Raw genomic sequence first — 24,981 nt, forward strand, 5'->3', positions numbered from 1 at the left:
GTAACGGGGGGATCCCATCCCTGTCCTGATCCCGATCCTTTCCCATGGCCCTGTCCAGGTCCGGAGCCCCGAGCCCTGCCGCTGTCCTTGTCCTGATCCCCTATCCCAGCTCCCGGCCCGGCCCTCCGTCCCCATTGGCCGCCCGAGGGGCGTGTTGGGGGCGGGCGCTGGCGGCGGGCGCTGTCCCGGGACGGGGAGCGGAGCGTTCCTGTGGGGCCGTGGGTGCTGAGGAGAGAGAGGTGGGAGAGGGGGGACAGGGCGGGGACGGGAGATGGGCAGAGGGGAATTGGCTGAATCTGAACAGGGGTAAATGCAGAGTCCAGCTCCGGGAAAGGAATAATCCCGGCATGAGTTAGGAAGAGCATTGCCAGCAGGAAGGTGATCCTGCCCCTCTTCTCAGCCCTGGGAGGCACATCTGGGGTGCTGTGTGGAGTTCTGGGCTCCTCAGGACAAGACAGACATGGAGCTCCTGGAGTGGGTCCAGTGCTGGGTGGCAAAGATGCTGGAGGGCCTGGAGCATCTCCCTGAGGAGGAAAGGCTGAGGGAGCTGGGGCTGTTCAGCCTGGAGAGGAGACACAGCTGAGAGGGGCCCTCAGCCCTGGGTGTCCCTGTGTGCAGGGAGGGCTCCGAGCAGGGCCCAGGCTCTGCTCCAGGGCCCAGCAATGGCACCAGGGGAACGGGCAGGGACTGATCCCAGCGAGTTCCACCTGGACACGAGGAAGAACTTCTTTCCTGTGCAGTGACCAAGCCCTGAACAGATTGTCCAGAGAGGCTGTGGAGTCTCCCTCACTGGGGATATTCCAGAGCTGTCTAGACATAATCCTGTGCCCTGTGCTCTGGGATGACCCTGCTGGACCAGGGAGATTGGACCAGATTGAGCCACTGTGGTCCCTTCCAGCCTGACCCATCCTGTGACCCTTGCAGGGCTGTGGGCAGAGGTTGCCTTCTGTCCTGGCTGCAGCATCACGTCCCTGCAGGGCATGGGTGCTCCTCAGGAGCCCCTCAGGTTATAGCCATACCACACTTAGCATATATATTATTAAAGCACGTGTTTGGAGGGTGTTGCTGCAGTGATACTTATGCTTTCCAGCTTTATGCAGGATTTTTCATAAATATGTCAGGGACGTGTGTGTTTCTTGGGAGTTGTGAAAGAGATGAGAGGGTGAAGAAGTGACTGACCCTTGGAGCCAAGCTGTAAAGGTTTTGTTTTTGCAAGGAAGTGCATAGGGTATGCAGAGCAGAAGCAAAGGTGCTTACAGCTTTTAGGAGTTACTGAACTCACAGACTGGTTTGAGTTGGAAAGGACCTGAAAGATCTCATTCCAGCCCCTGCCATGGGCAGTGACATCTTCCACTATCCCAGGTTGCTCCAAGCCCCATCTAAACTGGCCTTGGCACTTCCAGGGATTGGGCAGCCTCAGCTTCTCTGGGCAAGCTGTGCCAGGGCCTCCCCACCCTCACAGGGAATTGTTCACATTGTTGCCCCATCAGTCTCATGCATGGTGGGACAAGCTCTGCAGCTTGTATTGCCCCTGTGTTCTCACATACCACATTTTTTTTCTCCTTTCTTTTTCAACCTGTCCCTAGTTTCAACCTGTCCCTTTTTCAGCCTGTCTCTAGTTTCCATCCAGCCTAAGCCATCTTTCCCAAAGATTATATCAGCAATTTTCTGACAACTCACTTCCTGCAGAATTCCTCCTTGATGTTGGATACTGGGAAGAAATTCTGTGAGGCTTGTGAGGCCCTGGCACAGGTTGCCCAGAGAAGCTGTAGCTGCCCCATCCCTGGAAAAGCATCGCTCTTTGACATGAAGGAATTCTTAGATGAGAGAGATGTGAAGGTGAGAGGGGAGCTGGCCATGCCATCTTCATACCTCACACTGGCTTTTCAGTGACTGATTAATGACAGTCGTCCTGAGGGACTGAAATAAATTACACATCTCAGATGTGGATGTAGATTAGTTGAGGGAATGTTTTGCTTGGTTAGAGGAAAATGTAGGATTTTTCCTGAGCTCTGTTCCTGGTTGAAAGGCAAGAGGAAGGGCTGTCTGTTAAATCAGTGCATGAGTAACACGTTTCACTTTTCTCCTGAGGGATTGTTTTAGATTTAACAAACTGCATGACCTCTCCATCCTCACACCTGCTATGTTAGGTGCATATGGTAATGCCAAGTGCATGTTTTTGTTTTGTGCAGCTTGCCCCACCCTGTGAGCAGAGCCATGCTGAGGGCAGGGGCTGCTGTCCTGCGGCTGCGGCCGCGCCGCTGCGCGCTGCCGGCCTGGCGCGCCCTGCACAGGCAGCCGCTGCACCCCGAGTGGGCTGTCCTGGCTCAGAAGCAGCTGAAAGGCAAGAACCCAAAGGATTTAATCTGGCACACCCCAGAGGGGATCGACATCAAGCCTTTATACTCCAAAAGGGACACAGAGGACTTCCCTGAGGAGCTGCCAGGGATGAAGCCTTTCACTCGAGGGCCCTACCCCACCATGTACACGTACAGGCCGTGGACCATCCGCCAGTACGCTGGCTTCAGCACAGTGGAGGAGAGCAACAAGTTCTACAAGGACAACATCAAAGGTGGGGCAGCTGCTCTGGGAAACAACACTGCCTTGTGAAGCAATGGGGGACATGAATTCAGTCAGTTACGTGGCAAATGTGATTCTTCTGCACTGTGAGTTTGGATTTCTGATAAGGTCTTCCCAGTGGCACTGTCTTCCTTTATTACTGGGAAATTGGATCCTTTCTGGAAGTGCCTTTGTTTCATTTTTCTGTGGAGAATGAATGTGTTAAATGCTGGTTTGGGTTATTGCACCTTAACACATAGACACATTTGCATCCATCCCAGGGTGCAGTCAGCTGAGATCATAGAGCTGAAGCAGAAGTGGTAACCTGGGTTAGCTGGTAGCACAGCCCAGTCACTGGTCAGAGCAGGGAATGCCTGGGAACAGCAGAGTTTTGGGTTCTGCTTTCAGGTTGCAGCAACAAGAGTTCTGGCTGTTCTGTTCCCTGCTTTATATTAATAATTTTCTCTTACTGCAGCTTTGCAAATAACAACATGTGTCAGTAGAGCCAGGAAACAGTCTGTGGTGTTTAGTTTGTGATAAAGAGAAGGTAACGTGACAGAGTTTATGACACTTCTGCTCCCAGCTAAGCCAAGCTGATTTATGTGTATAAGCTCTTACACTGCCTATCTGGGTGCATTTATAACTTGTGGGTGAGCTGTTATTCAGCAATTTCTAAAGCACAGTAAGGACTACCTTTTTGGCTTTTTTTTCCCAGTTAAAAACTTCTTCATTAAAGTTTAAGACTACTAAACCTTGGATGGGTTCGGGGAGGGAACAATGTTTAACATCAAAATTTAGTTTGCCATTCAAACCTGAATCATGTAAATACAGTTGATAAATTTAAACCCCATCCTAATACAAGTCTGTTCAACACCTCTAACTATCTATCTTTGTTGTTTTTTTGGGTTTTTTCCTTTCTTTTTCATGTAGCTGGCCAGCAGGGATTATCAGTTGCTTTTGATTTAGCCACCCACCGTGGTTATGATTCAGACAATCCCCGAGTTCGAGGAGACGTTGGAATGGCTGGAGTTGCCATCGACACAGTGGAAGACACCAAAATCCTTTTTGATGGAATTCCTTTGGAGAAAATGTCAGTTTCTATGACAATGAACGGGGCAGTCATTCCTGTGCTGGCTACATTCATTGTGACTGGGGAAGAGCAGGGAGTGCCTCAGGCCAAGCTGACAGGGACAATCCAAAATGACATCCTGAAGGAGTTCATGGTCAGAAATACCTACATTTTCCCCCCAGAACCATCCATGAAGATCATTGCTGACATCTTCCAGTACACCTCAAAGGTATTCATTGTTTAAATGTATAACTTATATTATTAGGGTAAGAGTTTGTGATGCACTTTGGAGAATAAAGAAAATATGGGAAGACATGTCATAGTGAACAATAATATGGTTGTGGAAAGGGCTAGTAGAAGTTGAGATCCAACATCACTTATAATATAAATTTGAAGTTTGAATCAAACTTCAAATTTCAAGCACCATGACTCAAACACGTCTTTGTAGAGGTGGGTTGTATTTGCAGTCAGCAAGGAGGTCAGAGAATGGGCTGGAGACAGACGAAGAAAGCTGGGGGTGTTCAGCCTGGAGAAGGCTCCAGGGGACCTCATTGCAGCCTTTCAGTACCTTAGAGCGGTTTATAAAATAGATTGAGAGCAACCTTTTACACCAGTAGTGACAACTTTCTTCCCTTGAGGGTGTTGAGGCCCTGGCACAGGTTTCCCAGAGAAGCTGTGGCTGCCCCATCTCTGGAAGTGTCCAAGGCCAGGTTGGATGGGGCTTGGAGCAATCTGGGATAGTGGGAGGTTTCCCTGCCCATGGCAGAGGGTGTTGAAACCAGATGACATTTAACTCCCAACTCAAACCATTCCATGAATCTGTGTGAATGTTGATAGGACAAGTATTTGATCCTCTCTTCTGCTGTTATATCCTGTTGTATCTTCTTTTTTTTTTTTCAGTATATGCCAAAATTTAATTCCATTTCCATTAGTGGGTACCACATGCAAGAGGCAGGAGCTGACGCCATCCTGGAATTAGCTTATACCATAGCAGATGGCTTGGAGTACTGCAGAACTGGGCTTAAAGCTGGCCTCACTATTGATGAATTTGCACCTAGGTGAGCTCAAGAAATTTGCTAGTATAAAACTCACTTTTGGTAAAACCTCTATAGAGTTTAAAGTCAAATTGAGTATTTTTACACATACAAGCAAATAGGAACATTCCCATCATCTGTGAAAGTACATTAATCAGAGACCTTGCTGTATGGTTTCTCCATTACTGATCCAGAGTTATCTGAATGATTCAATGTTATATTCTGTTCACATTCTCCTATTACAGGCTCTCTTTCTTCTGGGGAATTGGCATGAACTTCTATATGGAAATAGCAAAGATGAGAGCTGGGAGGCGGCTGTGGGCTCACTTGATTGAGAAAATGTTTAAGCCCAAGGATTCCAAATCTCTTCTGCTGAGAGCTCATTGTCAGACTTCAGGCTGGTCACTCACTGAGCAGGTTAGAAATTGGACTCTCATCAACCTCCTTACTTAAAGGTATTCTCGTGGTGTGTGTCTTAAAGGGGGCTGCTGGTGTTACTCCCAAAGGTGCAGCAGCTGTCCTCTCACTCTGACAAATGCACACGCTGGCACTGGATACACCTTTATGTCAATTCAGGACTCAGAGGATGAAGCTCTCTTGGGATTTATCCTGTGAATTATCCTTCCAAAATGCAGTGCAGTCAGCAAGTAGAGGCACTTTTTTTTCTCAGTATCACTGGCTTGAGAATTAATTTGAGCAGCCAAGGGAGTCTTTCACACCCCTGACACTCAGTGCTGAAGAGAGAAGTAATGGTTACAGCTCATCTGATCCTTTGAAACTGGGTGCACTCTCTGCTCCTCCTGCTGATTTACCTTACAGCAAGGAAATAAATCATTGGAGTGCATACAATTTCCCAAGTGAGGTCAGAGCTGGGTTCCAGCTGCCATCCCAAGGCCTGCTGCTCAATCAAAGTCATGTAACAGAAGTTATTTTTAGGTAGTGATTGTAAGTATCGACTTCTGTGCCTTGTTTTTTTTTTTTGTTTTTTTTTTTTTGTTGTTTTTTTTTTTTTTAAGTTTACTTACATTGTAACAACACAGTAAAACTAAAACAATGGAATTTTCTGAACAGTGACCTTTGTGGGTCCTCCAATCTAAAGTATTGTGGGAGTGCAAAAATGTTTTTATTACCAAAACTATATTCAGTTGTCTTGCAGTGTCCAGTGTAAATATATTTCTTGCTAGATCATAACTCTTTGTCTAAACATTGTGGTTTATCTTAGTATAGCTTCTCAGTGTGCAGTGTTTTCTCCTTGTAGGTTTCAGAGGACAAATATACTTAACATGCCTTTAGATAGGTATCTACTCATAAATTATGTTTTACATTCTTACCTATCCAAATCACAGTTGTCTATAATTACCTTGATGATGAATTACATTGATGACAGCATTGATGATGCTGTCATCAATGAAAATATTTAAACACATTTAGTTCCAAAACACGTCTTGACTAGTAATATGTCTGACACGTGTAATGTTCACTGCTCCAAGAATTCTGGATTTGGAGGATGGAAAACATCAGGCCTGCTGTTCCATCCTCTCTGATTTGGATTCACTCAGTTCTTTGAAACACCACTAAATATAAATTAGGCTTTGATTTGTTACTGTGAGCAGCTTTCTTTATGGATTAATCTCTTTGTTAAGATATCGACAAGTGATAAATCAGTTTGATTGGGTTTTTTTTTCAGCTTTTGTTCTGATTACAGTGTTTCAGTGGGGAATTTTGTATTTGTTTCTTTGCAATAATGACTAACCTGCCTCAGCCCTGTGGCAGAACCACTGAGCTTCAGAGCTCCCCTTTTCCTTCCAGGATCCCTTCAACAACGTCATCCGCACCACCATCGAAGCCATGGCTGCGGTGTTTGGGGGCACGCAGTCTCTGCACACCAATTCCTATGATGAAGCCTTGGGGCTGCCCACAGTGAAGAGTGCTCGCATTGCCCGCAACACTCAGATCATCATCCAGGAGGAGTCAGGGATTCCCAAAGTGGCAGATCCCTGGGGGGGATCTTACCTCATGGAGTGCCTCACCAACGATGTCTATGAAGCTGCTTTAAAGGTCAGTTTGCAAGACCTTCTCTGGGAAAATATTAGGGATAGGAGTTTTGAGAAAATGTCTTTCTAAGGGAAAGACTTCTAATGTCTTCTTTGTTTGATAAATTGCTAACTTCTAATCAAGGAATTCTTTTACACTTCAGTGATGTCTTTGTAAATAAACTTTACAAAACACAGCACAAAAACTGTATAAAAAAAGTTTAACGAAAATGTGGGTGGTAGCACAGGTACTAAGCTCAGTTTTTAGACCTTGCTACTACTGACTGTCTCAATCCTCTGCATTTCTCAGCTTATTGAGGAGATAGAAGAAATGGGTGGAATGGCCAAAGCTGTTGCTGAGGGGATCCCCAAACTTCGCATTGAAGAGTGTGCAGCTCGGAGACAAGCCAGGATTGACTCTGGTAAGAGCAGGGGGATGAAAGAAGGGAAAATTGCCAATAGAATACTTCAGTATAAAGGGTTTTTACACACATGTTCATTGTGGTTTTTTATTTCTCAGTTTAGGAGTAGCAGATTGTGAGTGCTAGAACAAATGGTGATGGTTTTATGTCAGTGAAAGCTCTGGAAAGAGACAAGAGTGTACAAAATACAGTACCAGTGTAAAAGTCTTGCTTGACATGTTCAAGATTAGATGAGACAAAGGAGTAGAAGCAGCATTTTAAAACAGTGTGTGGAGCCTTCAATAGTGAATGACTTGATTTCTGATAGGAGCTTTAAGCTGTGATTTCTGAGTTTAAAAGTAGAAATGCCACCAGATGGCGATACTCACCGTAGCTGGCCAAATTCCTGGGTTTTCTGGAGAGCTGCCTGTTTTTATCATAGCAGAGGATGATACAGCTCCTTGCATACTATACATATGTGTATTTGTGGAGATATTTATACTTAGTGCTTAAAACTCTATTCCAGTTTTTGTAATCTGCATTCCAGTAGTAATCCAGGAACAGAAACTAGGGGTGACTCAAACATGAAAGTTATTTGGACTTCTTTGTAAGGAGGATAAATTTGAAGCAGGTCTTAATTAAGACAAATAAAGAATAATCAGTAAAGTTGTGTTTTCTCTTGTAAGGTAAATTAGTTCATGTTGCTTCAAAGAGTGTATCAATGTTATCAGGCACTGCAAATTAAAATATCTGATAAGCCCATAATGATTGAAATCTAAAATATAATTTTCCAACATGATAAATTAATTTTTATGCACATGGAGTAGTTTTAGGTAGGAACTTCACTTTCTTATCTGTAAATCAGAAAAGTAAATGCAGAGCAGGAGACCAGCTCTTCTGCTTAGTTCTGTCAGATACACTAATGTAAGCTTAAAAAGAGAAAAATACACAATTTATTTTAGGGACTCATTACTAAATCAGTTGGCAAGATAAATATTGTTCTATTTCATTTTTTCTACTGCTGCAGTATTCACTGAGTTGAATGTTCATGCATTTAGTCTTTCATCGTAAAATCTGGAAAATACAGATTTAAATCCATTCTATAGGAGCAGATTTTACATGTTTGAGTTGTATGTGGTTATATAAGCAAAGCAATGCATAATAATGCTCAAAATCTTCTTGTCCTGTTAACATTGTGTCTTTTCACAGTAGTTTGCAAATGTGTTCTGAGTTTCTGGTGTTTCCACTGGAAATAGGGTCTGAAGTAATTGTTGGAGTGAACAAGCACCAGCTAGAGAAAGAGGAGGCAGTGGAAGTTCTGGCCATTGATAACTCTGTAGTCCGTGCCAAGCAGATTGAGAAAATCAACAAGGTGAGAACAACCTTCTTAAAAATGAATCTTACTGTAATTGCAGACAGAGACTGAGTAAAGGCAGCTTGCCAGAAGTTTACCTTCTAGTTTCTGAGTCCACTCTGGTCATTAGTAGAGAAACTGGAATATATATCTGTATGTCCAGCCTTTAAAAATTGAGAGCTTTACATGTTCTGAAAATGTGATAGAAACTGTCTATGCAATGTTTTGCTCTAAAAGCCTGTGACATTGCTTAATCACTCACTGTTGGGTGCTTCTTGTCAAATGCTACTGAGGGTTACAGAACCAGAAATCAACATCCACTTCATAATCAGTGACAACATAGATGAAATTGGTTTAGGGTTATGTTATGGACTTGTACACATTTTAAGGTCCAAGCTGCCTTTTGACTCCTAATCTCATTGAAATTGGAAGTGGATATTCACAATTCCACATCCAGAATAAAAAATTTGAAATCAGTCTTCCACACTTGAATTCCCATTTCACTTCTTGGTTTCTTTGAACTGAATGTCTCTCTCCTGCACATTAGGTGAAAGCCAGCAGAGACCAAGCAGCAGCCCAGCAGTCCCTGGCTGCTCTCACACAATGTGCTGCCACTGGGGAAGGAAACTTACTTGCTCTGGCAGTGGAAGCAGCACGTGCCAGGTACTGGGGGTGGGGTTGAACAGCCAATTCTTATTTAAAATTTGGTGGTTCATTTTCACCTTTTAACTTTCCTTGGGCGTGGTGTCAGCAAGATTGGAGTTTCGGGTTTTTCTTTAGAGGTGGAAGTAAATAATGCCTGCAGTTTCACACTGTAAGACACTATTATTATATTACAACTTCTTAAGGCAATGCTTTGATTTTTCACAAGGCATAAAGAAATTTCACTATGGATATAAAGAATCTGATATGAAATGAGGCCGTTTGTACACATTCTGCTGTTTACAACTCATATTCTTACCAATTTCAGGACATAATTGAATTTCTCTGTAACTCAGCTGTTTCACGGGTCAAGGAGTTTAAGAAGTGTCTGAGATGTGAAAATGGATATTCACAGTCTTATCATGCTCTGTTGCTTCATCTTTCCTTGCACCACAGATTGGTGTGAAAACATTTTTTGGCTGAAGGAGAAATCAGTTTGCTTAGTCAGGCAAAGTTGTAAGAAATGTTCTTGAGCAGTGTGAGGCATCCTTAGAGTCCAGTGGAACAGTTCCTTTTTTCACCCAAGGTGCTTTTGAGGCTGTTTTGTTTCGTGTTTCAAGGTCAGCATCACTCTCTAGAATGGATCCTGTCTGTCTGTTCCTTAATTAACTAAATGACTCAAATATGAGCAAACTAAATTCACTCCTTATTGGGGTGCTGCCCTCTTTTTACTGTCGTATCTCTAATTCCTTCATTCCTAGAATACTTAATAACTGTATTTTAACAAAATATACAAAATTTTATGTTGTACACAAAAACAGCTTCATCCCAGCCACCAGGCTATACCTCATTTATTTTTCATTTGTAACACAAAAATTTCTTTCACACTTTTATGTAATAAGAACAGAAAAACACATCACAGCCATGCTGGGCTTTATTTTATACTGAGGTATACTCAGATACTGCTTCTGAAAAGTGGAAGAGAAAGATTTATCTAATCTTAGCTTTCTCTAGAAAAAAGATGTGTTTTATGCCACTGTAGCCTTCACTACACTGCCAGGAGCAAGCCCTCAGTGTTTGTGCGTAGGGTGTATTTATTTTGGGCTGCAATGAGTGATGTCTGGCACTCTGAAAGGGAGTCAGTATTTATAGACACTGGTTTTAAGTCTGCTGCACACTTGCTTTTTAGGTAACTTGGGGAAGTCACCTTGCCTAATGTACTTTTGCAGTTTACTTTTCATTCTTCATTAGTAATTACAGAAAGCAGTAATATTAATAAGATTATTTAGATGTCCTGAAAATCAAAACCTGATGACACAGTGATTAATAGTGAGTCAAACAGAATTCCAAAAAGCCAGGGGAGAGGAAATGACAAAAACGGCCAAAATAGTATCAATAACATGAGTTAAAAATGTGTGTTCCAGAGTGATGCTGTCTTTAGGCAAAGCTGGCCAACTGTGAAAAGTGATACCAGAGACAAGAGGCCACTTCAGACATCTGAGCTGTACAGATCTTGATATGTGATCACAAATGGATTTCTGACATTTTGCCTTTGCATAGTTTACATTTCTAACTAAGTTTGCTGAGTATGAGCTGGTAAAAGAGCAAATTAGTTGGGTGGTCACAGGAAGTAAAACATATCTCTGAATTTACTGAAGGATTCAGCAAATGCAGCAGAAATCCATGTCTTGTTACTCTGGGGGCATGTGTGGCAGATTGCACGTGGTAGGAATCAGTACCTGCTAAAGCTGCAGTAGAGGTGTGTGGACAGCAAGGTGCATCTTCTCCAGTCTTTCCTGAGCATTTCATATAAAAGCTTTAACGAATGCTTAAGTTAATTTTGCCTCAGAGCAGCTTGTAGTTAAATCATAGAATCATTTAAGTTGGAAAATTCCTTTAAGATCACTGAGTCCAACCATTCCCCCAGCACTGCTAGTCCACTACTAACCCATATCACCAAGGGCCACATCTACACAGCTTTTAAATCCCTCAGGGATGGGAACTCCACCACTGCCCTGGGCAGCCTGTCCTACTGCCTCACACCCATTTCAGTGAAGGAATTTTTCCTCACATCCAACCTAAACCTCCCCTGGTGCAACTTAGGCCATTTCCTTTTGTCTTGTCTCTTGTTACCTGGGAGAAGAGACTGACCCCTACCTGGCTCCACCCTCCTTTCAGGGAGTTGTAGAGAATAAATATGATGTGACAGGAGAAAATATGAATTCCAGAGGTTCCAAATGTGCTAGATTAATTACTTATATACTTAATACTGCTTTGGTGTCTGTATTTGTAAGTGCAGTTTTAAAGTTGTTTAGAAGAGTAGTATTTTTATTTCCTTCATTTGGCAAAGTTTGCACCAAGTTGTATTCAGCACAAATTTTTTAATTGCTTTGGGATAGAGTCTGTTATTGCTGATGTTTGTACAGGAAGACAGCAGAGCCTAGTTTATTTCTCTCATTTGTACTACTTCAGTATTATTTCAAACATGTACAGTGTGTCCAGTAGCAAACAAAACTTGTAACTTGCATGTAAATAAATTTTCCAGATCCTTCTGTATCTAGTGGGTAAAGGAGCTGTGTCAGGAGTAGAGGAGAAGAATAAATACGAAAATAAAAGTATCAAGGGAAAGGCAAATAAATTTCTGTTAAAATGCTAGGTTTCAGTCTCTTCTGTGTGTTCTTCCTTTTTTTTTTTGTCCCCTCTTGATTTATGCTTTGTATTTTACCATGAGTCCAAATGGAGGATCTTTCAGTCTGAGCCTCCCCCAACAAAATCCCCATTCAGAAAATCTGATGTTATTTTCTGAAGCATTTTGCCATTCCCCATTGCCTTGCCAGTTGTAAATCAATTCTCACATGAGCAATGAAATATTTTTTTTAAATGCCTGTGTATGTTTTGTCAGTGGGTAGCAGTGGGGTGAGCTGTATTTTCAGAGTTGCAGCACTGAAAGGGAAACCAGTGTAAATAAATTTGTCCACCAGCAGGGCAGATGTTTGGGCCAGTGGCAGCAATGTCTGTGTTCTGCTTTCATTTCAGCCTGCTGATAACAGGAGTGGTTTTTGTCTGTGCCTCAGGTGCACCGTGGGGGAGATAACAGATGCCATGAAGAAAGTGTTCGGGGAGCACAAAGCCAGCGACCGCATGGTGAGCGGGGCTTATCGCCAGGAGTTTGGGGAGAGTGATGAAATCCTTCATGCCATCAAGAGGTGAGAACTCTTCCCAGATAGCCAAACATGTACTAGCCTCACATTTAATCCAGGAGGTACATGTGCTACTGACTGTGCCCTAAAAAATCATTTCCCAAACCGGGCTGACATCCCTGGGGAAAAACAGTGACCTGCAAAAGCACTGTCATAAGCAGGAAAGTAGAATGACAAGGATTAAGTACAATAAGAAAAAGTCAAAACTTCATTGAAGTTGTATTTGCTTGCAAACAAAATTCACTGAGGTGAAGTTATGATTTGAGGGTTTTGTTCAAATTGCCTAAGACACAAATAGCCTTAAGCCTCAGGATTAAGAGGCTGAGAAACATTGCCTGAAATCCCTGTACATTGGGTTGCTTCTTTTAAAGGCTGTGTAATAGTTATCTTTAAAATATTTCCGGCAGTACATACTACAAAATTTGTTTTGATCTTCCCATAAATTGTTCCTGCAATTTCACTTTTACTGTTGCTAAAATCTGTCTGGATATCCACATACAACCTCCAGTCTTTAGGTATTACTCATACCCCTACGGAAAAGGCATCCCAAGATGTTGGTATGTGTGAAAACAGTTGCCTTTTGGGTCTTTTCTCAGCTTCTGCCTTTACTGCTGCCCTCAGGGGTACAGAGCCTGAATTGCTGCTGTGGGAGATGATGCAGCACAAATCAGTCCCTGCTATGTTGGGGTTTACCCATTTTAAGAGTTCAGGCTCTCCTGAAAGGGAATTACTGATGACTTTGCAGTGGTGATGATTAGACTGACTTGAAAGCAGTTGTGCTAGGAAATGTCACCATTGTTCTTTTATTTTAATTATTTAAATTTGACTATTTTAAATTATGCTTTTATGTGAAAGAGAACTGAACTAACCCTTGAAAATCCATCTTGAAAATCAAGATGTAGCTCCCTTTCTTACACAGAATCACAGAATCCTTTAGGTTGGAAAAGACTTTCAAGATCAGCTTGTAACCACAGACAGATCCTGGTGGTACTTGAATAATGAGCAGTACAATGACAGGTTAATATCTGTGGCTCTGATTGCACAGTAGCATCAATCATCAAAAAATGATTGATGAACTCCAAAAAAAAAAAAAAGAACTCCAAAAAAAAAAAAAAAGAGTCAGTAGAACAAGTGTACAGAATAGGAGATACAATAATCCTTCCATGGACAGATTTTTGCATTAACAGTGGAATGATAATGCACAATGTGATGTCCAGGACCCATCTCTGTGCAAGTATTTTTGAAATAATAGGTCATAAGTATTCTGAAAAACTAAAAAATGTGTTTTAGTGACTTGTAATTCAACTTGTTAAACCCTCAGAGAATTCAGTATTTTATCTGTCAGAAAGCAAAAGAATAGTGGAAGATTATTTAAAATAAAGACTATTTTATTTTTGAGGCTGGTAAGTACAAGAAGTGAGTTAGTAATAGCATAACATGAATATTAACATAGTGTGCAGACTGCACAGCTAAACCATGACTTAGAAGATCTTTTTATTTGATGAAATTACGCTACACTTGCAGCAAGTGCTTTTTTATGAGTGGAAATACTTCCAGCAATTCTCAGTGAGTTGCACTGACAGAATGTGTGTTTTCAACCAGAGTTGACAAGTTCATGGACCGTGAGGGCCGCAGGCCTCGTATCCTCGTGGCCAAGATGGGCCAGGATGGCCACGACAGGGGGGCCAAAGTCATCGCTACCGGATTCGCTGACATCGGCTTTGACGTGGACATAGGCCCCCTCTTCCAGGTAGGACTGAGCAGCCCCCAGAGCATTCCCTTTGCATCCCTGCTCCCTGGGGGCATGCCCAGCCTTCTCCCTGGGGGCACGCCCAGCCCCGGGCTGTGCTGTGCCCTGCCCCACGCCCTGTGTGCTCGCAGACCCCTCGGGAGGTGGCGCAGCAGGCCGTGGATGCCGACGTGCACTGTGTCGGGGTGAGCACGCTCGCCGCGGGGCACAAAACCCTGGTGCCTGAACTCATCAAGGAGCTCAATGCCCTGGGCCGGCCCGACATCCTGGTCATGTGTGGAGGAGTCATCCCCCCTCAGGTATGGGCAGCATCACTTCCATCGAGCTAAGAGACTGATTGATCTCTGTCTAAGCTGTTTCCTCTGTTCTGTAATGTCAGAGCACTGAAAGCTTCTCTGTACAGTCACCAGGGCCAGCACAGCTCTGTAATCTCCCTGATCTGGTTTTCTGTACATCATGTCCTGGTTTAACTTTGAGTGTTTGTGGGATGGAATATGGAGCTGTGTTGTGAAAAGATGAGCTTCAGGGAGGTGGTCTTTATGCTCTGTTGTTTCACATCACCAGTCCTTGCTGGCCATCAGGCTGGATTCTGTCTTAAGAGACTTTGACTTCCAGCAATGGTTGGGAATAGCCACAGCCAGTGAGGAAGGCCCCTGGCAGGTCCCATTACCCCTAGGCTGCACATCTCACTCACTTTTCAGCCTTTCCTCACCTTCCCCATCATCAGGCAGAAGTTGCCTCTCATTCCCTCTGCTTTCTCCTAAACTGTTGAGCAGTTTGTTGAATTCCCTTGCAGTCAGATCTGTGCTTTCATCTTTAAATTTTCCTTAGATCATGCACAATCTGCCTGTCTCCATCACCTTACAGCCATCCTCTGTCTATAGTGATCCAAACTGATTTTGCACATAAATCTCCTATTCTTCCCTTTTTCCACACCTCTCCCTTTTCTAGGCAATCAAGTAACTATTCAGGATGACAGAATTCTAAACTGAACAAACAAAACTCATAGTATTTTTCTAGGAGACAATTTGTGTTCTGTCCATTATCTCTCAATGGGATGCTACTACCCTGTGGTTGATAAAGGTGTAATATATCCTATGCAGAAGAAAGAAAATACAGAACTTCTTCCCAAGTATTTTTGAAATTTCAGGACAGTCATAAAATTCAATTAACTCTAGATTGCAAGAGACCACTGGCAGTCATGTGCTACAAGCCCTTGTTTAAAGTAGTATTTTCAAAATTAGTAGTTAGATCAAATTTAGGTTAGGTTACTCAGACTTATATACAGTTGACTTTTGAATACTTTCCAAGGATTGCCAGTAGTCTGACTCTAAAGAAATAAACCCTTTCCTATAGATATTTTTTAGTACTTTTTTTCTACCTTCTAACTTCCACCCATTTCCCATTTCCTTGAAGCTGTGCTGCCTCTCTCTGAGACTTGTTGCTTTCTCAGGCCCAGCACAGAGGAGAGGGCATGCACATTATAAATCAATTACCAGTTTTCTGTTTCACTATAACTATAATCTTAAATCTCTTTTCCAACAGGATTATGACTTCCTGTATGAAGCCGGCGTTGCCAACGTGTTTGGCCCAGGTACTCGTATTCCAAAAGCAGCTGTGCAGGTGTTGGATGACATTGAGAAGTGCCTGGAGAAGAGGCAGCAATCCATGTGACCCTGAAATGTCACAACTCAGCAGCCTTACACCGACCACTTGACTGTCAGCAAGGGATGGCCAACCACAAACCTCTGCTCCCACTGCCCCCTGGCCTCGTGTTTTGTGCTTTCTAAGAAAGTTCTAAACTCTCTGCTTGTTCTATTTGAGGATTATTTGTATAGGTACCCACAAGAAAATTTTATCTCTAGAACTATGATTTCAGGAAGTGAAGGGAATTCAAATAAGTGTGTTTGGGTTTTTTTTTCCAGATATACTGATAAATAAAATAACTGCTGCACCTCTTTGGTTGGTCTCTTTTGCCTGATCTCTTTTGCATGCAGAGAACTTGTTTTGAATTTTTTTGGCAGTTATAGTAGTTCTAGAAGTCTTCAGGCAGTATCACTCATTCAGCAGAGATGGGACTGAACACAACACTTTGGGAAATGGTGGCTTCTCAGGGAAGGGCAGTGATGGGAACAGAGCACAGTGCACAGCAGCTCCTGTACAGGCTACTGCCATCGACACCATTTGTATCTTCTTAAGCCATGACATTCAAAAGTTATTATTTACCCATAGTTTTATAAAGAGTTACATTGTGGCTGCTCCACCCCTGGAAGTGTTCAAGGCCAGGTTGGATGGGGCTTGGAGCAACCTGGGATAGTGGAAGGTGGTTGGAACAAGATGATCTTTCAGGTCTCTTCCTACCCAAACCACTTTATGATTCTGCGTTTCTATGATTTTATGAAGTTGTTCATCAAACAATTTGTGCTTTACATTTATGAGCAGCAAAGACAGAAGAACCCAAGACAAAGCTTAAGTTGCACAGTATTACTTGCAAAGTAATGGGGTGGAATCCAAGCCTTTTCAGTGTTATCCTCATGCTCTAACTTCTGGAATAATGACCTCTCTCAAATAATTGATCTTTGTTCTGAAGTGAGTCATATTTCATTTTACAGATGGAAAATTGACCATTAACAGAAATTTTCTATAAAAAATCTGTAAGCTATTCCTATGCCTCAATAGCCAGAGACTGCCTAGAAGCTTTTTCAAAGTAAGGCATTGAAATTGAACTTATTTTAATACAAATCAGAGTTTTAGTAGTATTATCTAACTATATGTCATCATCTGTAGGGAGCTCCACATATCCTCAATGGAAAGAAAGAAGCTAAAGGTTCAGGTTGAGTGTCTGCCTTGTAAACCTCCTAAGAGTGGTGAGAAAACTCCTAATATGTGAGAGGTCTGATCTGTTGGAGTTTTGAGATAAATTTCTGTTTGGATTGAGGTGGTTGTACTGGTGATTGCAAACATGAGGTGCCCAGACTCACTCCTGAACTCAGTGCTTGCATCCTGAAAAGACAGCACAGTCCAGGGCTGGGTAGGAAATAACCATGGAATTATAATGTCATCATAAATTACCTTCTTGAAACTTAAAACAACAAGCAAAAAGTCTGGTCTTATGGTTGTACTGAATCAGCAAACTCTGTTCTCAGTTGCAGTCATGTCAGTGCTTCAGCCAGGGGGGATTTTGGGATCTCAGGAGCTCCCATGCAAGCCATGAGAGCCAGGACTGCATCTGCAGGGTGACACTGCTGGGAAGGTCACCTGGGGAATGCCTTGTGTCATCCTGTACAGAGAGCAGCTGCAGAGAAAGGGTGGTGAAGCACTGGAACAGGCTGCCCAGGGAAGCAATGGACTCACCATCCCTGGAAGTGTTCCCAAAACATGTGGATGTGGCACTGGAGGACATGGTTTAGTGGTGAACACAATGGTGATGGGTCGGTGGTTGGACATGATTTTAAAGGTCTTTTCCAACCTTAACAATTCAGAACCTAAAGTGCTCCAACTGCTTCTGTGGCAGAAGAGCTGGTGTACCTCAGCCAGCAACAGCTAAAGGGAACAGTTCCTGCTGCTGAAAGCTTCCTCTTCCCCTTCCCCTTCCCCTTCCCCTTCCCCTTCCCCTTCCCCTTCCCCTTCCCCTTCCCCTTCCCCTTCTCCTTCCCCTTCCCCTTCCCCTTGTGCCATTTGGGACACACAGATGTCATCCTTCACTGGCTGTCACATTCCAACCAAACCTCATCCAACCAAGGCTGCTCAGCTCCTTGGACTTGTGCTTGGAGAGTTGGAGCTGCACCTCTGAGAGAGCAAGGAACCCGAGATCTCTATATCATTTTGGGAGCAGCCACATCCTCACCTTTTCCTGGCAGTGAACATTTCTTGCTCTCCATATGGTTTTCAGTCTGAATTGCTGGAAAACTACACACTCAGCTGTGTTTATTTGGTAACATTGTGTGCAACCTCTGGTTTTCTCTGATGGCTGTTTTACTGGTAGGGCCAACAGCTGGCAGATAGATTACATTAAAAAAATCAAAAGTATAGGAAAAAAATCAACAAAAATAATAATTCTCTTTTTACCTGAAAATAAGTTTAATTTACATGATTTTATGTTTGGTACATAAATCTATTTCCCCTAAAATGGAATTTCCTGGGGAAAAATAGCTTTTTTTTTTTTCTGTGAGGCTTAAAGACAACATTTGAGAGTTGCTTAAAAATATATATATATATATACTTAAACCTCTGTATTGACATAAGATAGGCAGTGTCAACTTCATTTTCTGCACGCCTGCTCCTTTGGGCCTGGGAGTGAGGCCAGGCTGACCCCACAGCTGCATTTCAGGGAGCTGCAGCTCCCGGGTTCTGCACCTTCGGCGCCGCAGACAGACGGACGTTGTCCCTCCCGCTCCACATGGTGGACACGGGATTCTCCACGGAGTTGTCGGAGCTGAAGTAGTGAACCCCCCAGCCACAGCAGCACTGCAGCTTCTTCACCTCGCAGCGGAAGGTCTTGCTGAAGACGTAGTAAATGAAAGGGTTGTAGGCCGTGGAGGACTTGGCAAACAGGCAGGGCAGCAGCGTCACCACGGGCTGCAGGGAGTCGCTGGAGTTAAAGATGGACCAGAAGCTGGTGGCTGCATAGGGAGTCCAGGAGCTCAGGAATCCCACTGAGATGAGCACGGCCATCTGCAAGGGAACAGAGCTGTTTGCAGCTGGACAGACTGGGCTGGATGCCCTGGCACACAAGGTGTGTGTGGTGTGGGAATCCATAAAATCAGAGGGTTTTGGGAAAGCTGCAAAAGGCAGGCCTCAGAGACAGCAGATCTGTGATTAGAACTAAGCAGTAGCCATAAAATAAGTCAGCAGAAAATTATTTAAAAAGTAGAAAAGTAAGGACAAATAGAACAATGGTCTGTGTATTAACATTTATCTAGAATAACTCCCTAAGCTGCAGAAAAGTATATCTAGCAAGATATTAGGAAGTTCTAAGCTTAATAATGGAGCTCTGTGCATTGTATTTTAAGGCTTACAAGCAGGTATTGTATTTGAAATAAGCAAGCATTGCTTTAACCAAAGGTACACGTGCTTATAGTGATTGGATGGAACTACTGTCAATATGCTTTTGCTTTGTGTGATTGGTCAAAAAACTTTTAAAGCAAATTGAAACATTAAGTTCTTGGTCTGCTGCCTGGGATGTGAGCTGATGGCGTTTTCCCATTGTCGTAACCATGTAATGAGACTGATGCTGGGAAATAAAACAGCTGAAGGCACGTTCCTCAGCAGTCCCATCCCATCTGTGATTTGTACACAGCCCCCGGCCAGCCATGTGTGGGACCACACCTGAACTGCAACACCCAAAGCTGTGCTTGCTGGGCCCGCATGACAAGAGAAATATTGAGAGGCTGAAGCGTGTCCAGAGAAGGGAACTGAGCTGGGAAAGGGTCTGGAACACAAGTCTGAAGAGGAGCAGCTGGGGGAGCTCAGTCTGGAGAAAAGGAGACTCAGGAGGACCTTATCACTCTACAACTCCATGGAGGGTAGAGCCAGGTGGGAGTCAGGCTGTGCTCCCAGGTAAAAAAAAATGAAAGGACAAGAGGAAATGCCCTCAGGTTGCACCAGGGTATTTTTAAATTGGATATTAGGAAGCATTTCTTCACAGGAGGGGTTGTCATTCATTGGGACAGACTGCCCAGTGCAGTGGTGGAGTCACTGTCATTAGCAATATTTTAAAAAGTGTGTTGCTGTGGTACTTAGGGGCATGGTTAAGTGGTGGACCTGTCAGTGCTGAATTAATGGTTGGACCTGATGATCTTAGAAAACTTTTCCACCCTTAATGATTCCGTGAGTCTATGACTGGCCTCTAGAAAGCTTGGATCAACTCTGCTTTTCCACAAGAAATGCACAACTGAAGTCCATATTTGGAAAAAAAAAAATTAATACTTAATATGTTAAAATCCTGTTTCCACACAGAATTTCTGTGTAGGTCTCTGTAATTCTATGATTCTGTGAGCTCTGTGAGCAGAGCCAGCTCTCTGCCAGCTCCTGATTACTGCACACTCTGCCCATCAGAGGGATAACTCACCAGGGTCAGCTTCTTCTCCAGTTTGGCTGCATTGGGGATCCTGTCAATATTCTGGATCTCTTGGTAGGCTTTATGAACCTTCCAGGCAATCCCCAAGTAACAGGCAACGATGGTCAGTGCAGGCAGGACGGTGCACAGGAGGAACATGCTCAGGATGAAGGAGAAACCATTGGAGGAGTTGTGGAATTTGCTCCAGGCTATTGTACAAGAGATGCCAAAGGGCTCAGGGCCGTAGTAGCCCCAGCCCACCAAGGGCAGGATGGCCCAGAGCAAGGAGTAGAGCCAGATAAAAGCAATCAGGATGCAGACAGTGTTCTTGGTGATTTTGTTACCTGCAAGAAAGAGGAAGAACAAGCATAGATGGATCCCATCCCAGCCACATGGGGGTTTGCCATAATTTCTCCTTAGACAGAAGGATGGTGGCTATAGAGACACCTGGGCTGCTGCTGAAGGTCCCTAAACTTGGATCTTCTGGAGAAGCATTGTCAGAGATTGGATGGGACCTGAACACAGCCCTCAGTGCTCATCCAGGGCTTAGTAAGGCAGGGAGCTTTACAAGATCAATTTCACCTTGAATGTGCTTTGTCCCAGCCCAGGAATGCCAGAAGAATATTCCTTCATTTTAAATTCTAGTGTATCTACTTAGATACAAATAGAAAGGGAGTCTGGTCCAGGAAAACTTTTGTGCTCTCCATTTCCATGCAGTTTCATTTGGTAAAACTGAGAAGTGAAAAACCTCACTGTTTCATGCAGAATTTAATCAGGTCCTTCTGGGAACACCAGGATTTGATACTGCACTAAAAGGTGAGGTTTATTCTGCTGTTACTGACCTGATAGCCCACGCCACATTCCACAAAGCTCCTCCCAGAACCCAAACACAGCAGCACCAGGTGAGCAGACCGGGATGTACTCACTGTTGGATTTGGATGAGTTGGTGACGAGGAATCGAATCACGGCCATGGCACACAGGGTCATCATGCTGCACACCCCGAAGAGGAAACCCATCAGGGCATAGTAAACACAGGAGATGTCTCCCCCCAGCCAGGCGTGGTTCCAGGCAGATGCAATGGCCAGAGGGTACATGCTGAGGGCCATGCCAATGTCTGCCACTGCCAGGTTCACTGTCAGCAGCTCCGGTGACTTCAGCAGGGATGAGCGTTTCACAGCCGTGGCAAGGACAGCTGAATTCCCAAGGATTGTCAGGATGGCTGAAAGGCAAGGATCAACACTGACAGGAATATCACAAGGTTAACACACCTGGGAAATCCACTGGAAGTATGTGAAGTGCCTGAGAGGGGCTACAACAGAGCTGAGGAGGGACTTCTTACAAGATTATGTCATGATAAGGGGGAATGGCTTTAAACTGAAAGAGAACAGGTTTAGATTTGATATTAGGTGTTCTTCCTTGTGAGGGTGGGGAAGCCCTGGCACAGGTTGCCCAGAGAAGCTGTGGCTGCCCCTGGATCCCTGGAAGTGTCCAAGGCCAGGTTGGATGGGGCTTGCAACCTGGGACAGCGGAAGTTGTCCTTGCCCATGGTGGGGCTTGGAATCTCCTGTCACTGTCTGCCCATGTGAAAAGTCACTTTCTGTCTTTTTTATAAACCCCCTTTAAGTGCTGGAAGGCCACAATGAGGTCTCCCTGTAGCCTTTTCCAGAGAGAGCCCCCCCAACTCTCCCAGCCTGTCTCCAGAGCAAAGGTGCTCCAGCCCTCAGAGCATCTTTGTGGCCTCCTCTGGACCCATTCTAGCAGGTCCATGTATTCCTTGCACTGAGAAAGAATATCCTCACTTTTCTTTCCTGCTGAAGTGCTCCGGCCATCCTGGCCACCTGTCCCCTGCACTTCCCAAAGCCTTCCCTCTGTGTGATCTCCCTCATCTTCAACTGGAGCCCCAGCACTGGGCTCTGAGCTGCCTGGGTGCTGGGCATGTCCTGCTGGGCAGCTCAGAGTCCTTGCTGATCCCAGAGAATTAGCATGACTGTTCTGGTGGTCTCTGAGAGCAGTGGGACCATGGGTGTTGTTTAGCCAGGGGTGTGCAACAGACCCAGAGCTTGCTTTGCAAATGGAGATGTCAGACATACATTATTCAGGTGTGCCGCAGGGCTTCAAAGTGCTGGTGACAGCAGTGTCAGAAGTACATGCACCAAACAACTCATTTTCTCTCTTCTTTCAAGTGAACATGGTGCTGTAGCAACATTTTGATGAAAGGTTTTCCTGAGAAAGTGTCCTCTAAAGTCAGATGTGAAAGAGGGAGACACAAAAAGATTCTGTCCTGTTCTCTTGTGGCTGTGGATGCAGGAAGGCTGCATTTGCTCACAGGTACCACTTTAAGTGCCCACACAGGACTTTAATAGAGGCATATGCAATAAAATGGAATAAATATCTTGACATAAGTACAAAATCCTCAGAAGTATCAAGAGAAAGGCTAAACTGAAATGGGGACACAAACCTGAGACCCCGTGTCCCTCCTTCATTCCCTTTCTGACCACACACATTCCCTTGCCCCCTCTGGATGCCCTGAGCTCTCAGCATCTCTGTCTGCACACATGGGATGATGCCACAGGGGCTTGGCCACTTGCTGACAGAGCAGCCTGAGGCTCAGTGGGCAGAGCCCTCTCCACAGGCTGGATTCCATGGAACCATGGAATCACAGAATCCTTCAGACTGGAGAACACTTCTCAGATCATCAGGTCCAACCATTCCCCAGAGCTGACCACCTCTAAAGCATGTCCCCAAATGTCACATCCACACAGCCTTTAAACACTCCCAGGGATGGTGACCACTGCCTTGGGCAGCCTGTTCTTACGCTTCACAGTCCTTTCCATGAGGAAATGTTTCCTAACATCCAGTCTAAACCTGCCCTGGTGCAACTTGAGGCAATTTCTTGTTGTCCCGTTACTTGTTATCTGGGAGCAGAGCCCAAACACCCCTGGCTGTCCCCTCCTGTCAGGGAGTTGTGCAGAGCCAGAAGGTCACCCCTGAGCCTCCTTTTCTCCAGGCTGAGCCCCTTTCCCAGCTCCCTCAGCTGTTCCTGGTGCTCCAGCCCCTTCCCCAGCTCTATTCCCTTCCCTGGAGTCACTCCAGCCCCTCATTCTGTTTCTAGCAGTGAGGGTCCCAAAACAGAACATTCTCAGGCTTCAGGAGGAAAAATGAACCCAGTTCACTTTCTTTGGTAAGAGCCCAGCCCTCACACAAGATGCAGGAAGCAGCTCTGTCATCAGAGGTGACAGCCAGGCCCAGCCTCTCCTTCCCCTTGACAGAAGTTCTTCCCCTCCATCCCACAGCCCGTGGGCAGCTGCTGGCACAGGACAGAGCTGTAACTGTGGGACAGGAACCAAATGGCTTGTGGTGAATGCTGCTGCCCATGCCCTGCCCTTGTTCCTAATAAAAACATCATTTCAGGGCACAAACATGCAGCCCCAGGGAGGTGGGGAAGCTATGGATAAATACAACACCTGGTTGCAGTTCAGCTCACTGCTTTATTTCTGAGAGTCCCTGCAGGATGCAGTGAACCTGTCTGCCACACAGGGCTCTGGATCCCTGCTGGAAGCTGTGCCTGGAGTTTCAGTGCCTCAGAGTCCTTTAGGAGAGGTGTGAGACTGCAGCATGGTGGAACATGAACAAGGGGAGCTCCAGCCCCCAGCCCTTTTTTGCTGCCCCTTCCCACTGTGCCTTAAATATATCTATGTATTTGCATTTCTGAGAGAAGGGAGCTGACATCCTGACTTGAAAAAGCCATTTTTATAAACAGGGATTTTCTCACCCTGAGTTGTGCTCTGCTGTGCAGAACAAGAGGAAATATGAAGTGCTAAAGTCCAGCACTTCTGCCCAGAGCCTCAGTTTTAAAGCACATGAAAATATAGGCTTGTCTTTCTTATGTCAACCAGAGTTTTCAAGAGATCTGAGATTTTTAAGAAAAATTCAGATGGAAAGCATGCTTAAACAAGTTCCACTCCTCTCCAAATCTACAAGGGTTGAAAACAAATGCCTGTGTACATGCAAGAAGCAGACGAGGAAAAAAACCACTTAACTGAAGCCATGGGCTGGTAGCTATCCCCATTTGCATTTCATTTTCAAGGTGCCTGCAGCAGGGCAAACAGGCTGCTGCAAAACCCAGAGCTGCTATTTGGAAACACTCTTCTGCTCTGTAGCAGTGCATCCTACCCAGACACAGAGAATGACACCTCTCCCACCAAGGGTCAGCCCACAGCTGCCTCCCCCTGAGCAGCCCCATGGATTGAGCTGCCCTGGCTCAGTTCTCAGGGCTGAGATGCCACAGAAAGTCACAGACAACTTATTTCAAATACTTGTGATGCCACAGAGGCAAATTTGTGCTGGCCATTCTTCAGCATCAAAACAAGATTCCAAATCCAAGAGTGGAGATTAATCCTGGCTGCCAACCAACTCCAAGGACTAAGCAGGAGAACCTGTGGGGAAATATTTGCTGCCATTTCCCTCCAGGTTCTTCTGCCTGACCATGGCACAGACAGGGAATCCCTGTATCCTGTTCCCTGGCTCCAAGCAAACGAGCAGGCTGTGAACTCACCTATGATTAGAAGAAAGACCCCAGCTCCATAATCCACTACTGGGTGGAGTTTGGAAATGTACTGCTCCTCCATGGTCCCTTGGGGAGATGGCTGAAGGTTTTCAATCAAAGGTGAAGGCGCTGCAGGAGCAAAGAGCTCGTCCTCATGGCTTGCCTGCTGCAGGTGTTGGGTGCTGGCAGTGCAGGGACCCTTCTGCTGCCTCCTTGTCCTGCCTGTGGTGTGGCAGGGCAGGAGCCTGGAGTGAGAGGAAGGATTTTCCCCTGGGAGGCAGAGTGAAAGCCAGGCAGAGCTGCTGCCAGAGCGATCCCGCCTGCCTGGCTGGCA

At 44.8% G+C, this 24,981-nt stretch overlaps 2 protein-coding genes across 2 annotated transcripts; one reads left to right on the plus strand and one right to left on the minus strand.

Moving 5' to 3' along the window:
- The first annotated feature begins 8 nt into the window (after window positions 1-8).
- On the plus strand, window positions 9-16,003 carry MMUT (methylmalonyl-CoA mutase). Its single transcript, XM_064411649.1, is given in 14 exon segments — window positions 9-218; window positions 220-239; window positions 2,193-2,572; window positions 3,490-3,857; window positions 4,529-4,686; window positions 4,908-5,079; window positions 6,472-6,720; window positions 7,006-7,117; window positions 8,353-8,468; window positions 8,998-9,113; window positions 12,167-12,298; window positions 13,895-14,042; window positions 14,174-14,341; window positions 15,588-16,003. Coding segments are annotated over 14 exon segments (2,442 nt in total). The 5' UTR covers window positions 9-44; the 3' UTR covers window positions 15,717-16,003.
- A 2,365-nt stretch (window positions 16,004-18,368) lies between these two features.
- LOC135298275 (opsin-5-like) lies at window positions 18,369-24,834 on the minus strand. Its single transcript, XM_064415882.1, has 4 exons — window positions 24,657-24,834; window positions 21,027-21,320; window positions 20,113-20,444; window positions 18,369-18,716 (listed from the first exon to the last, which is right to left on the minus strand). The coding sequence occupies exons 1-4, from the start codon at window positions 24,727-24,729 to the stop codon at window positions 18,369-18,371; spliced, it is 1,047 nt and encodes a 348-aa protein (XP_064271952.1). The 5' UTR covers window positions 24,730-24,834.
- Between the last annotated feature and the right edge of the window lie 147 nt (window positions 24,835-24,981).

The sequence above is a fragment of the Passer domesticus genome, chromosome 3, assembly GCF_036417665.1.
Source record: "Passer domesticus isolate bPasDom1 chromosome 3, bPasDom1.hap1, whole genome shotgun sequence".
Classification (NCBI taxonomy): Eukaryota; Metazoa; Chordata; class Aves; order Passeriformes; family Passeridae; genus Passer; species Passer domesticus.

Coding starts and splice junctions, on each gene's coding strand:
- LOC135298275 (XM_064415882.1), bottom strand. CDS start 24,729: ATGGAGGAGCAGTACATTTCCAAACTCCACCCAGTAGTGGATTATGGA. Junction 21,321..24,656: donor GGTCTTTCTTCTAATCATAG/GTGAGTTCACAG, acceptor CTTGCCTTTCAG/CCATCCTGACAATCCTTGGG. Junction 18,717..20,112: donor TGGAGAAGAAGCTGACCCTG/GTGAGTTATCCC, acceptor GTTCCCTTGCAG/ATGGCCGTGCTCATCTCAGT.